At 35.4% G+C, this 13,772-nt stretch overlaps 1 protein-coding gene across 1 annotated transcript in view; it reads left to right on the top strand.

Moving 5' to 3' along the window:
• Window positions 1-13,772, top strand: part of TRDN (triadin) — a 133,523-nt gene that overhangs the window by 81,016 nt on the left and 38,735 nt on the right. The window contains exons 3-4 of the mRNA XM_021712477.1: window positions 4,632-4,793; window positions 5,850-5,882. Coding sequence (XP_021568152.1) covers window positions 4,632-4,793; window positions 5,850-5,882 — 195 coding nt within the window. The remainder of the gene's footprint in view (window positions 1-4,631; window positions 4,794-5,849; window positions 5,883-13,772) is intronic.

Raw genomic sequence — 13,772 nt, 5'->3', positions numbered from 1 at the left:
CTCTCTCTCTCTCTCTCTTTCTTTCTTTTTCTTTCTTTCTAGTTGGAGTCTCCCTCCGTCACCCAGTCTGGAGTGCAGTGGTACACTCCCGGCCACCGCAGCCTCACCTTGTTGGGCTCCAGCAATCCTCCCACCTCAGCCTTCCAAGGAGCTGGAACTACAAGTGCGCGCCACCACGGCCAGCTAATTTTTTATTTATTGTAGGGACGAGGGCTCTCCAAGCTGTCCAGGCTGGTCTTGAATCCGCGGGCTCAGGCAATCCACTCACCTTGGCCTCCCAAAGCGCTGGGATGACAGGTTGAGCCACGAAGCCCGGCCTGTTCTTTCTTTTAAGAGCAAGAAGACCCCTCCTAGAATCTCTCCCACTTAAAATATTACACGAAAGCCAGTTGAATCATGAACTTCGCAGCAACCTGGATGGAATTAGAGTTTATAATCCTGAGCGACCTCTTACAGAAACAAAGAGCTGTGTATCACACGTTCTCACTCATAAATGAATCTTGAAGAACTTACTGCATTACTGTAGGAGAGGGATTGAAAGTAGCAGGAAACTGCAGGGAGGGGGTTGAGGGTGGAGGGCTGGGTTTGACAGGAGTCTATCTGCCTGGGGAAGGGAGGGCACACCTCATCAGTAAGGGTAACTGCACAAGGAACATTTGCCTACCTAACCCTGAATTGTACCCCACAATTTCAAAATAAAAATTAAAAGAGGGGAAAAAAAGCCAATTGTAAATTGAGGTTTTTGTTTGATAGCATATCAAATGATTGTTCAGAATCTTACCCTGGTGGCCTAAATATGGGTGGGAAATCCAGCTTCATCACTTACTGGCTGTGTAACTCTAAATACCTTATTTAAACTCCTTGTGCCTCAGTTTTCTTAAATGTAAAAAGGTACAAATAATATACTCACTTCACTGGGTAATCGAGAAGAAAAAGTGAGTAAATATATTAAAGTTTATAATGGCGTCTGGTTACTATTATTTTTATAATGATTTTCACTGTCATGTATATAATGAAATTTATAGAAACCTGAGAGGTCAAAAAATTCAATTACCCGATTACCTTTTTTTTTTTTTTTTTTGAGTTGGAGTCTCACTCTGTCGCCCAGACTGGAGTGCAGTGGCCGCTCCCAGCCACCGCAGCCTCGACTCCGGCGATCCTTCCGCCTCAGCCTTCCCAGTAACCGGAATTACAGGCGTGCGCTACCACGCCTGGCTGATTTTTTTATTATTATTATTTTTTGTAGAGATGAGGTCTCGCTGCCCAGGTGGGTCTCAAACCCACGGGCTCAGGCAATCCACTCCCAAAGGCGCAGGATTACAGGCTGAGCCACTGAGCCCAGCCCGATTACCTCTTTTAAAAGAAGGTATCAGTAAAAGTTTTAGTTGCGTTGAATAATTTTTTTTTCCATTGATAAGATTTGGACATGATATCTGAAAGAATAAAAATTAACTTCAGGAATACTTTTTTATTTAAATGTGTATTTTGGTCTTTAAAGAAGTCGTCCACATGGCTAAAATTCAGAAGCTAACTTCAAGCCAGAAACAATGACTTCATAGCCTGACTCAACTACCACAGAGCCAGGAAATATATGTATATATATCTCTGCAAAGTGCATAAAGTGCATTTAAGCATAAGAATAATTAAACTGATTCTATTTTGTTGAATTTTATTGTTAAGTTCTTCAGTTAACACTTAGAAAGAAGGAGAATGGGGAAATCGTCTCAATCTATTCTGATCATAAAAGTCCCATTAGCAGATTCTTTCATTAGATAAAAAATATATACCAAGGCTAAAAATGCCTTTAATGGTACCAGTGCTATCCAGTCCTTTACATATGCTTCTTTTAAAACTCCCAACTGCAATTATAAAATTCCATTTCCTTTCTTTCTCTTAGGTTTAATCTCACCATTCAGACACCATATCTTGCTCACATGAAACTATCTAGGTGCAGAGAGGGAAGGTAAATTAGGTGAATTAGCAATGAATCATGGAAATTGGCTTCCCTAGAACAGCATTTTACAGCTTGGGGGTCACTGCATGATCTGCAGGTCCCAGAATGAAGCATTAGATTACAATTTCTTCAGCAATCCTCTTAATTATGTTTCTCCTTTCTAGGGGGTCTTACCCATCAGCATAAACCATGGAATGGTCTCATTTGAACAATGCTAAAAACAAAAAGCTCACTATGATCTTAGTCCTTCTCCTAGTATTACCCAAACGCTGTCACTGTCATCTCTCTGTAAGAGGAGTATACTCACTGTCTCACAATGGTTTCCATTTGGTCTTAAATGCATTCCACTGAAATGTCTCTTTGAATTGACGTCCGCATTAAATCCAAAGGTCCATTCTCACTCTTCATCTTTCTTGGCCTATCAGCAGTATTTGTAGCTGATCACACTAGCCTCTTGAGAACGGGTTATTTACTTGACACCTAGTGCATTACACTCTCTTGTTGTCTTGTTTTTGTTTTGTTCTTTTCTTTCTCGGTCTCTCTCATTCTTGCTGTTGGCTCTCATTCTTTCTGCCATCTCTCCTGGGAATCCACTGTGCTCCATCTCCTTGACTTACCTCCCTGTCTTCTAAATGTTGAAGTGTTCCTGGGTCCATGCCCTTGGTGATCTCATTTGGTGTCGTGGGTTTGAATACCTTCTGTCCTCTGTTGAATTCCCAAGTGTTTATCTTCAGATAGAACTTCCCTTTTGTAGATCATATTGCTATATGAATGTCTACATCTGTATCTAACAGGCAACTCAAGTTCTAGAATTCAGCCAAATTTGCCACTTCTCCCTCCCTCAAAGGAATCCTGTTTCTTAGCAGTCTTCTGCCATTTCTATCCTTTCAGTTTTCCATATCAAAAACCTCAAAACTCTTCTGGATTTCTCTCGCATCCAGTAGACACTCTGGAAGCATCTACCAGTATTTTTATCTTTGAAACACATTTCTGCTCTGGTAGAAAAAACACTATCATTTTTCTCTTGGATTATTTCACTTGGCTCTGTACTTAACCTTCTGTTTCCAACCTGGCATCCTTCCAATCATGAACACATAAAAGAAGTTTCCGGCAGGGTCTGGTGGCTCACAATCGTAATCCTAGCACTTTGGAAGGCCAAGGCAGGCAGATTGCTTGAGCCCAGGAATTCAAGACCATCCTGGGCAACATAGCAAGACCTTGTCTCCACAAAAAAATTGAAAAATCAGCCCGGTATGGTGGTGTGTGCCTGTAGTCCCAGATACTTAGGAGGCTGAGGTGGAAGGATCTCCTGAGTCCAGGAGGTCGAGGATGCAGCCAGCTGTGATTGCTGTGATTGTGTCACTGTATTCCAGTCTGGGCGACAGAGTGAGACCCTGACTCGAAAGAAAGAAAGAAAGAGAGAGAGAGAGAGAGAGAGAGAGAGAGGGAGAGAGAGAGAGAGAGAGAGAGAGAGAGAGAGAGAGAGAGAGAGAGAGAGAGAGACAGAGAGAGAGAAAGAAAGAAAGAAAGAAAGAAAGAGAAAGAAAGAAAGAAAGAAAGTGTTTCTTAAGTCATATTATTTCATTTTTCTTCTAAGATCTTCCAATGATTTCCTGGTTCAATCAGAGTAAAAGCTTCATTTTGAAGTACTTAACCTTTAGATAATATACTACCTTGGCATAACTCTCATCTCTTAAATATATCAAAGGGAGAGGAATTGCTAAAAAGCTAAAATAGCTTTTAAAAGTAAGGAAAACATAGCTCTAAAACTTAATTACAGATTGATGAAAAAATCAGGTGCAATTTATACCATATTTCTTGGTAGATCACCTCTTCAATCAGATCTTAAAGGCTACTTTTGCCTCTTCAGAGCAATTTTCATGTAATTAGAAGAACAACATTTTGGAAATCCCTAATCTATATGCTTGCTTTTGTGTCACTTAATCTCTCATTTTACAAACAGTTTGTATCTCCTGGGACACACAAAAAAAGAAGATTTATATATTTTAGTCTTTCTTAATTCTATCCAATGAAGTTGCTTTTTTAAAATTTTCAGGTACTGGAAAGTTTAACAAGAATAAACTCAATTTAATCAAGCTGGAACTTAAAATGATTACTACCTTGAAAAGTCCAGATTCTTCCTGGGGTATCACAAATTATAATAGATGGACCTGCCAGTCTTAATTCAGCTACAGCTACTTTGGTCAACTTGGAGACCTTGCTGTTTGTCTGAAAATTTGAGACATCTTCTTTGTTATGCTGTCTAGTATAACACGAGCCAACAATGATTTCGCCCTTTCTGAACATCCATAACTGTGGGTTTATTTGCAACTTGAGTAACATAAATATACCCTATTGTAGCTCAATCCTAACTTTTCCTTATGCGGAACTCTTATTTAGATTATAAACTTCCCAAGGGCAATTTCTTCCTTAGTGCCACTATTATCATGTTTGTTACCAGAACTCTCTAGTAACTTTTATTTTTAATTAAATATTCATGCATATTGTGACAAGATATTGTTTCTATTTCTGAATAAAAAAGTTTTTGCAGCCAAGGGATATTTAAATTCTTGAAACTGATGCATTCATTGTGTCAAAAGAACAAATCAGGAAAAAGTTTATCTTAGGTTCCTTGGAAATGGTTACAAAATTTTCTTTTGTTTTTAATTACTTTTAGCAAGCTCTATTGCCAAGATGGGTTCAGATCCTCTAAAACTTGTCCATGATGCTGTGGAAGAAACAACGGACTGGATTTATGGCTTCTTCTCTTTGTTGTCTGACATCATCTCATCTGAAGGTGAGGAAGAAGATGAAGATGGGGACGAGGACACTGATAAAGGTACAAAAGACATATCACTGCCAAGACCAATATTAGAGATGCCTCCCAGTGTCTTGCTTAGATCTAAGCACCAATGAGCCCTTGAGTTAAACTAAACCCAAATGAATACATTTCTGCTAAAAGCATATCAACAGGCTGCCAAATGCAATAAAGTGGTCTTTATTTTCATCTTCTAGCTTATCTGTCATTACGGCAAATATACCAAAATTAAATTCTAATATTACAGCAGCATTATAAGAGAGAGAGTCCTATTAGGAAGAACCATAAACTCACAATAGAAACTCACATTTATATGCTGCTTTAGTATTGTTTTTCAAGTTTATCTCTAAGAAGATTGAAATAAAAGTAGTAAGACTAAAAATACATATAAATGTTTTTTATACATAAGTTGTATTCATAGTCGAATAACAGCAGTCTTACAAAAACCACTATCAAAAGAGTAAATTTATTGAAACACATGGAGATGGAGAACTGAGGGCTGCATTCTAAATGTCTTAACAATTATGCAACTATCTTATGTACCTTCTCATATATATCAATGAATAAAAGGAAATGGCCAACTCAAACCACATAAAAACGGCCTTTGAATGAAAATAACAAAGCCTTGTGATTCCATCTTTTAGATGACATTTTTTCGGGTTGGTCTTGGCATCAGAAATCATGTATTCAGCCCAGACTACCAGAAAAGCTCTTATCATTAGAGACTGTTGTAAAACTTTTCTGAATTTATGTTTATTTTGGCCTTCATCAGAGGTCAACATGAACAACGGAGAGCTGAAATTAACATGATATATGACCTATAATATAAAATTAGGATCACTGCCACAATTTTACTGAACTCATAAAAATGAAACCATCTCAAATAAATGTATATGAACCAAGTTTATGCTTAAAGACTGCCGTTTGGGAAGCGAAGTAATATATGAATATGACTGTCAAAACTAATAACTGTTTTTAAAACAATTAACAAAACAGAATGAAAAAATAGTGAAGTCATATTATGCTATGCTAAAAGTTTAAAAAAAATTTTAATTTATTGTTTTTGTTTTGGTTTAGGAGAAATACAGGAGCCTCCCTTGAAAAAAAAAGGTTGGTTGTTTTCACCTTTAAAAATAATTATTTTTCTTTTATGCTAATGTTGATTTTCAGCATGACTCAAATACACGGGAGGACCCCCAAAACGACCCAGAATTTATCATAAAAAATTATGTATTCTTGCATGTTTAAAATTCAGTCACCTTCAAAGTACTCTCTGTTTAATGCAAAACACCTATTGCGATGCTTTTTCCACTGCTATAAACAGTTTTTGAACTCATCATTGGTAATACCTTTTAGTGCCTCTACTGTTTTTTGTTTCACCTCTTCCACATGGGCAAAACATTTCCCTCTGAGGACTTTTTTCATCCTGGCAAACAATAGATTGTCATTCATGGTAAGATTTGGTGAATAAGGAAGGTTGGGCGTGAAGGTCATACTGTTTTTGGTCAAAAATTGCTGAACACTCACTGAGGTGTGGGAAGTTGCACTTGTAAATCACCCATCAGGAAATGGGCAAATGTGTTGAAAAGACTCTCCAAAAAAAAAAAAAAAATCACTGAAGCCTAACAGAGCATCTTAACAATGCTAATATCCTAATGCTGATGGGCTCTTAAAACACTTATTCATCGGAGGAAACCTGTACTACGAGGGGCCTGCCCTCCAAAATATAATTCTGGGTTTTTTGGGGGGATCCCCCCTCATATATTTCGCTTGAGTTGTAGTATTATTTGTAATATAAAGACTTTATATAATGATTAGATCAAGATTTATAGTCAGGGGAAAAAAAAAACCCTCAATTTCTTCCAAGGAAGCTGATTTCACTATTTTTCAGTTGATTATTTTACGATTACCGTCTTCAGTAGATTTGTACAAATTAATCTATACACAAACCAATGTGAGTTGGAATTTCAAGAATGAGAGTAGAATTTTGCAGTCTTGGAAATGGCCAGATGATGACCCCCATGATCTTTATCCTCACCATGACCAGATTTATTGATTTAAAATTTTTATTCTTATTCTTTTTCTTCTTGTTTTACTGTCAGTATTATTTTGCATTGCAAGTGATACCTATGGGACAAGATAGCTGAGATAGCGAGAAGCATAATAATCTTTAAGGCAAAGACATGTCGTCTATAGGTAGCTTGTATCCTTCTCAAGGAGTGGAGTCACCTGGGTGTGCTAGGATTTACTATAGAAGAATTCCTTGAGGGATTTAAATTAAGGTGTTCAGTGACTAGTGGGGTGGTTACAATCCAAATTATGGGAGCCGTAGACCCAGGAAAATGGGGAACAGTTATGGAGAGAGAAGCTATGGGGTTTTCTCTGGGTACCTCAGAGGGACAGAGATTGTTACAGGAGGGAGGAGGAACTTTATCTGGAAGGAGCAATGGGGAGCAAGTGGTACCATCTTGAGGTACACTTGATGTGAAACACTGCAGTCAGACTTGATACAATTGCAATGTTTTCACTATCCTTGCAAACGTTGAACAGCAGGCTCTTGAGAGTATTTACTCCAGAGGAGAATACAATGGCTTCTGTTGCCTTCTCCCAAGACCTACTGTGGGTTCAACAGTGGGAGAAAACTTGGAGCTCAACCTTGCCTGAACAGATGGCTACACCACTTCCCAGGTTAAAATCCACACAGTGTATGTTAACTTGGAAACTTTGAATTTGTAACTCACGCAACCAAAAAAGCACTAAACCAGTGAAACTCAATTATGGAGAAGGCATCCAGGAATGAATGTGTTTATAAAGCTGTAAGGAGAAAAGAGGCATTTTCATACCTAGGAATCCAGGATGAGGACTCAAGAGCTCAAGATAGACTTCAGCCATCAAATTCAGAGCTAGAGATTTAGATTAGTCTATAAATTTCTAGAGGTCAGAAAAAGGGTCTCATTACAACTGATCTCTAATGGATATTGACTAAAAAGAACATAGTCAAACTTTCAGTGAGCTGCTGGTCATTATCTGGAATTAATAGCTTATGCACGTTTCTTTCGATTGGAAATGGATGACATAAAAACAGATGACATTTTCTTATTTCTACTTATAAGTTGAATTCCATAAGAATACTATAAAGTCATAATTCTTCAAAACTTAATGTCTACTTTTTACTTTGAAATCTCTTATTTAAATTTTTGAGATTATTTTGAAATTAACTTTCATATACTATTTTCATATAAGTATAAATTGCAAGACTTTTCACTATTTCAAGTTATTTAACCATTATTTCTTAAATTATTGCTTTAACCAAGTCAAATTTTCAAAAGAGAAACTATTAAATCGTTGTATAGGATATTTTAAAAAAATGTTTGAGATGCTTATTAGTCAAAACAGTCTAAGGGATATATGTCGTTATACACATGTACACTAACGTCTTTAAGGGTTACATACTCGAAACTAGGAGAACTGACTTAACATGACCTGAATGTATCTTCTTAATAATATTATTCACAAAATTACATGAAAAAAAATGAACATTTAAATGAACATCTTATACATCCTATTTTGGGTACAGAGGCCATGTACTAAGAAACATGAATTGAATGTGGATTAAAGGAGATATCTCTTTATAATTATTATTTATGTATAAACTTTTCTTCTGTAGGGGCATAGAGACATTGAAAACTTTAAAGTAGTAGGTAATATTTTGTAAAACACTCCTAACACACATTCTGCATCTAAACATTGTATTATTTTAACATTATTGTTGGGGAAGAAATTCTATAAGCTTATATTTCTGTCTTATCATGGATCATTTATGTGTTTTTATATTAAAAAATTGTGGTTTAAGAAGAAATTTTTGGCAATCTAGAATGATAGTCTCTTAAAATATTTGATATTCCTTCATCCAAATGACTTTTCATTAATACTATTTCTAGCTTATATGGCTCAATAATATTTAGTCATTTTCTATTACCTAAGTTATCAGGCTGTGTCATCTTTTTTTCAACTACCCTGTGTCTACCTCAAGTATTTTACTTAAATTAACTTAAAATGTTAGGGCTTTTTTTGGTCCAATTATTGTTATTCTTATCAAAATAAAAATTCAACCAGCTTGTCACTTGTGGGTGAAGTTTGCAGTTCTAATTTGATATGGAATAATACTCCAGTCAACTAATTTTAGGATTGCCATATTGATTATTAAACAGAGTATTAATATGGATGAAATTTTTAAATCTGCTATTTTGTGGAATATATTGTTATATATAAATATAGCTTTAGGGTATTATAGTAGTTCTTAGTATCTTTATATTCTTCATTTGTATTTATTTCTCAACTTGTCAAAATTTTAAAATAGTAAGTTCTATTACACTTCATGATGAAGGTCCGAGGCACTGAATCATTTAAAGATATTGTGTTTTCATTATGTAATTGTCTACAAATTTTAACTATGAAAACCAAATGGTCTTTTAAGTCACATTTCCTGGAAAAAAGTGTATATTGTGTGTAATGGGTGCTCTTTGCTGCAGGGGGCCAGCCCCTGCAGAGAGATTTAGGGGGTCCCTTGGAAGGTGTGGCAGCATTGGCGATTATTCTGGAGAAAGAAAGAGAAAGAGAAGAGGGGAGAAAGAAAGAGACTGGACTCCTGCTCAGGTGACCAGAAGCCATTTAATGGGTGTAATTCCAGGACTTTTATCCCCAAACTCCACAAAGTTATCATCACGGGAACGCCTGCTGCTATGGTTACACAAAAGGTAGCATGTGCCTTTCACATGAACAGGTCCAGGTGCACACAGGACACCCCCCACTCTCAAGCATATGTAATTTTCAAACATAAGGAAAAACATGAAGTTCTTATCCAGTTTCTATGTACCCTTCGTTGTTTATAGCTACATAACATCGTTCAATGCTTACACCTAAAACCAATATAATGATATATTGCCTTTTACTATTCTATGCTAATTCAAACTGGTTTCTATAAAACAATTGGTGCTATGGTTACTCTCTCCTAGCACTAGCCAGCCTAATACAAACTTTACTGGCCCCTCTAAATCAAACTGAACTAACCACACTTCTATAATAAAATGGTTACTTAATTTTTCTTAATCTATATAAACTATTTTCTTAAAACATATATCTATAAATTTCTAAAGGTCACATCATGAGAACCTGTGACCTGTACTAAGCCTCCTCAATGTGACTCAAAGACAAACTTAAATTGTGATAAAGCAAAAGACCATAAGCCGTGGGGAATGGGAACAATAGACTCCTAGGTTAGCTGTGTACGTTCTGGTCTCAGAGTTTTCTGTTAGAGCCAGCTGGAGCTTTTCTTGTTAGTTTGTGCCAAAGGGAAAAGGAGGGAGGGAATGAGTCAACAGCTCCTGAACACATCTTGGTGGTCTTGGGGTCTACGGCCCTTCCTGATCCCTAACGCTCAGTGGGCCTCCGTGGCCGGCTCCCAACACTTTGCATGTCTGGAAATGTCCCGGTGAGCAGTATTCTCCACTGCAAGGTCTACATCCTAAATATGTTAGCACCTCGCTTTCCAAGAGATACGCAAGTGCACGTAGCTTTAAAGGAATCCAGTGCCGTTTAAATTCTTCCCTAAAATTGATCTGCTTGAGAATATACCCGCGTTGATGATATGTCTACTTCCACTGTACATATCTCCAAATGGCTGTGATGCCAACCAAAAAGACACTTTACCAGGGGGACTTCCAGCCCGCCCCATGCATGCATCTTCCAAGCAGATGGATGGTGTTGATACATGGTGTTCTGTGCTGCGATAGGATAGTCTAAAGTCAGAGACAACAGAGTGGACCAATGGAAGCAACAATACGTATCACTTAATGATTTTGCTTTTTATTGAGCTAAATAATGTACCATGGTACGTTGCTCTTGAAGAAGAGTCTCATGAATGCAAACATCAGTGGGAAATACTGAAAGTTTAAAATGGCTTTTAAAAATTTGAACATAGACTGAGTGCAGTGGCTAGTGCCTGTAATCTTGAGGTGGGAGGATTGCTTGAGCCTAAGAGTTTGAGGCTGCAGTGAGTTATGAGAATCACCCCACTGCACTCCAAGGTCCAACGAGATGCTGTCTCTAAAAATAAATAAGTAAATAAAATTAATCAAAAACAATTTTTATATCGATATTTATTCTTGACAAATGTCGTTGGCTTGGAGGAAAAACACTTTGAAACAACCAATACAGTGTAGATGCGAGACAGTAATATTTTTAGATATTTTCTAGGACAACTAATTTTTGAAGATGCATTTTAATAAATTGGTTGCCACACTTTTGTGATCCCTTTCAGATTAATTCTGAACTTTGTGGAGTTTGGGGATAAAAGTTCTGGAATTACACCCATTATATATAGAATTCTTCAAAAAAGGAAATTAAAGCCCACCTTATGAAAGTATATTATGAAATATTTAATTTAATTCTAGTCAAATCTCATTTTATTTAATCTAATATAAAATCTTTAGTATTTTCTACCTCCTATTGACAAAAACTAAATTATATACTATTTGTGGAACCAATTAACAATGAAAGTATATATATAAAGCAATTGACTATACATGTATGTATATGAATGCATGTGTGTATTTATAATATATATCATGTATACATTATTTATATATGCATTTTCTTCTATGTATTAACACCAGCTGCTGGATTAATATATATGTATATGTATATTTAGCAGATATTATCTTTTGCTTGATAAAATTTGATCATAATAGCCAACAAAATTATTTTAGTTATTTCTTTTATATTTGAAACATTTAATTATTCATAAAAGTAAAACATTTGTTTAATATTCCCTCACACATATATTGCACTAATATCAAATATTGTCTCATACTTCTAACTTCATAAATAACTTAAAATGTTATCTATATGAAGCACGATAGCATAAAAAAGGGTAATAGAATATTGGTTTGTCGTCTTTACATAACTTACTAGCAAAATAAATGTATTATATTAAATCCACATTAAATATTTTAATCTATTTTTAATGATAAGACTTTCAAGTGTGTTATAAAATTTAGTGCTTTCTTAATAATGCTTTCAAAATATAAATTAAAACATTTAAAAATTGAAAAACAAAATTATATTTTTTGACAGAAAGTAAGTTTGATTTGGGTAGGTGATTTGGAAACAATAGCTGACTTGGCTCATTAGCTAACAAGGCAAATATTTTTCATAAATAAGTTAGTAGGAGCAAGGTTTAGAGAAAATTTTCTTAAAGCAATAAATACATATAAAAACATATAAGACAATATTATTTTATCTGACATTATTAAAAAATCATTACTATGTTTTTTGCTCAAGGTACTACCATGTGAAATAGCATTTGTTACCGTGTCCTCAAAGTAATTAACTTCCTGAATTTCTGGGAAGTACAGAGGCCTTATAAGATTTCTTAAATGAATACTAGATATTCTAGAGAATCATGATGGTACAATCAGGAAAGAAAATTTTCAAGGATTAAAATATATTACTCTTGAATAAAATTTTGTGGAAGAAATAGGACAAAGATATGAATTCTAAGAGAAAAAGAGATTAAAAATGTTAAGAGATTTTATATATATATTTTAAATTGATAATGAGATCTCAAAATATTATAGCATTTGGAACCATCAACTAAGTTTTTTAAAGAGATGTAGCAATTTTATTTTAGAATGTTGACCTTGACAATAATCTATAAATTATATCATATGTAACCACTTAGCTTATGATGAGATGAATGTGTCCTACTTCTTAGACAAATTAATTTTAATCTCTTAATTATTCTTAAAGACCCCAAGTTAAAGTTAAATTGAGGCTCAGTGACACAGATGTACTCACCCACAAACATACACAGAGAAAGAAAAAGAAAGAGTGAGAGAGACAGGGTCATAGACAGAGATACAGACAGGAGAGAATGCAGGGTTCTTAAGCAAAGTTAAAAATATTCAGCATAGGCAATTTAGTAATTTTCTATATTTTTGTTAAAAAATAAAGGACTGGTTTATCACAAACCAAAAATATGATTTTTCTTCTGTATTTCTCTATTAACACTTATTTGACCCTGACTTTGGGGATTAAGTAAACATTCATAGAAAGTATAATTCTTTAACCGATATATAGCTTAAATTTTTTTTTTGTACTAACACTTCTAAGTGCAGCATAATGGATATACCTATCTCCTTTTTGAAATTTATTCTTAGTTAAACCGCCATCTATAATATATCTATATATAAGAATAATCATTACTGCTTTTATGTCCTTTGGAATATGTAATTTTAGAAGACAATAATAGGCTCTTAAGAAATTATGCTGCATAATGTCTTTTCCTGACATCTAGCTTTAAAGTTAAGAAAGAATAATTGTAGTCATTCAGAGCTGCCCACTTAGATTTTGGACAGGAAAAGCTGGTCTTTAATTTTAGGGGCATGATGGCCTGTGGTTTATAAATTTATCTCTTGTCATAGAAGAAAGCACCAGAAACCCATCTACATTATGCTTAGTTTTCTTGCTTCCTAACTACTTGCTCTTGGAAATAAGAAACTGTCTGCAAGGATAAACGGAACCCAAATAAGAAGGCTGATGTTCTCTCAGATTGCACTTCATGCATGCCAATGGCGGAGGAAGAAACTCTTCTCAGGGCGAAACAAATTTCATTCTCCCTGTTTAAATTGCCCTAAAGCTCTGCCAGTTGAATAGAGCTGCCCAGTAAATTTAAACTTAGTTCTTTCATTGTGCATTTTTCTTACTTTATTAAAATCCACACTAACTTTTGCAGTCACTGTGAATGAGGAAAAGCCAGGAAATCTAAGCATCATAAATATGCAAGACTTCAGGGTGAGGCCATTCAGAAGGCTGAATCGCATCGTCAGGAGTAAGATAGATGGACACGTTGGTGTGTCAGAGCTTTCATTGCATCCGTCTTTGCTGGCAGCTTCAGTGGTTTACACCAGGCGGAACATTAAGTGTGTCGAAAAAATCCGT

The sequence above is a fragment of the Carlito syrichta genome, unplaced genomic scaffold (assembly GCF_000164805.1).
Source record: "Carlito syrichta isolate Samal-C Ts95f unplaced genomic scaffold, Tarsius_syrichta-2.0.1 Scaffold303304, whole genome shotgun sequence".
NCBI lineage: Eukaryota > Metazoa > Chordata > Mammalia > Primates > Tarsiidae > Carlito > Carlito syrichta.
This window is presented reverse-complemented; position numbering and strand designations above follow the sequence as displayed.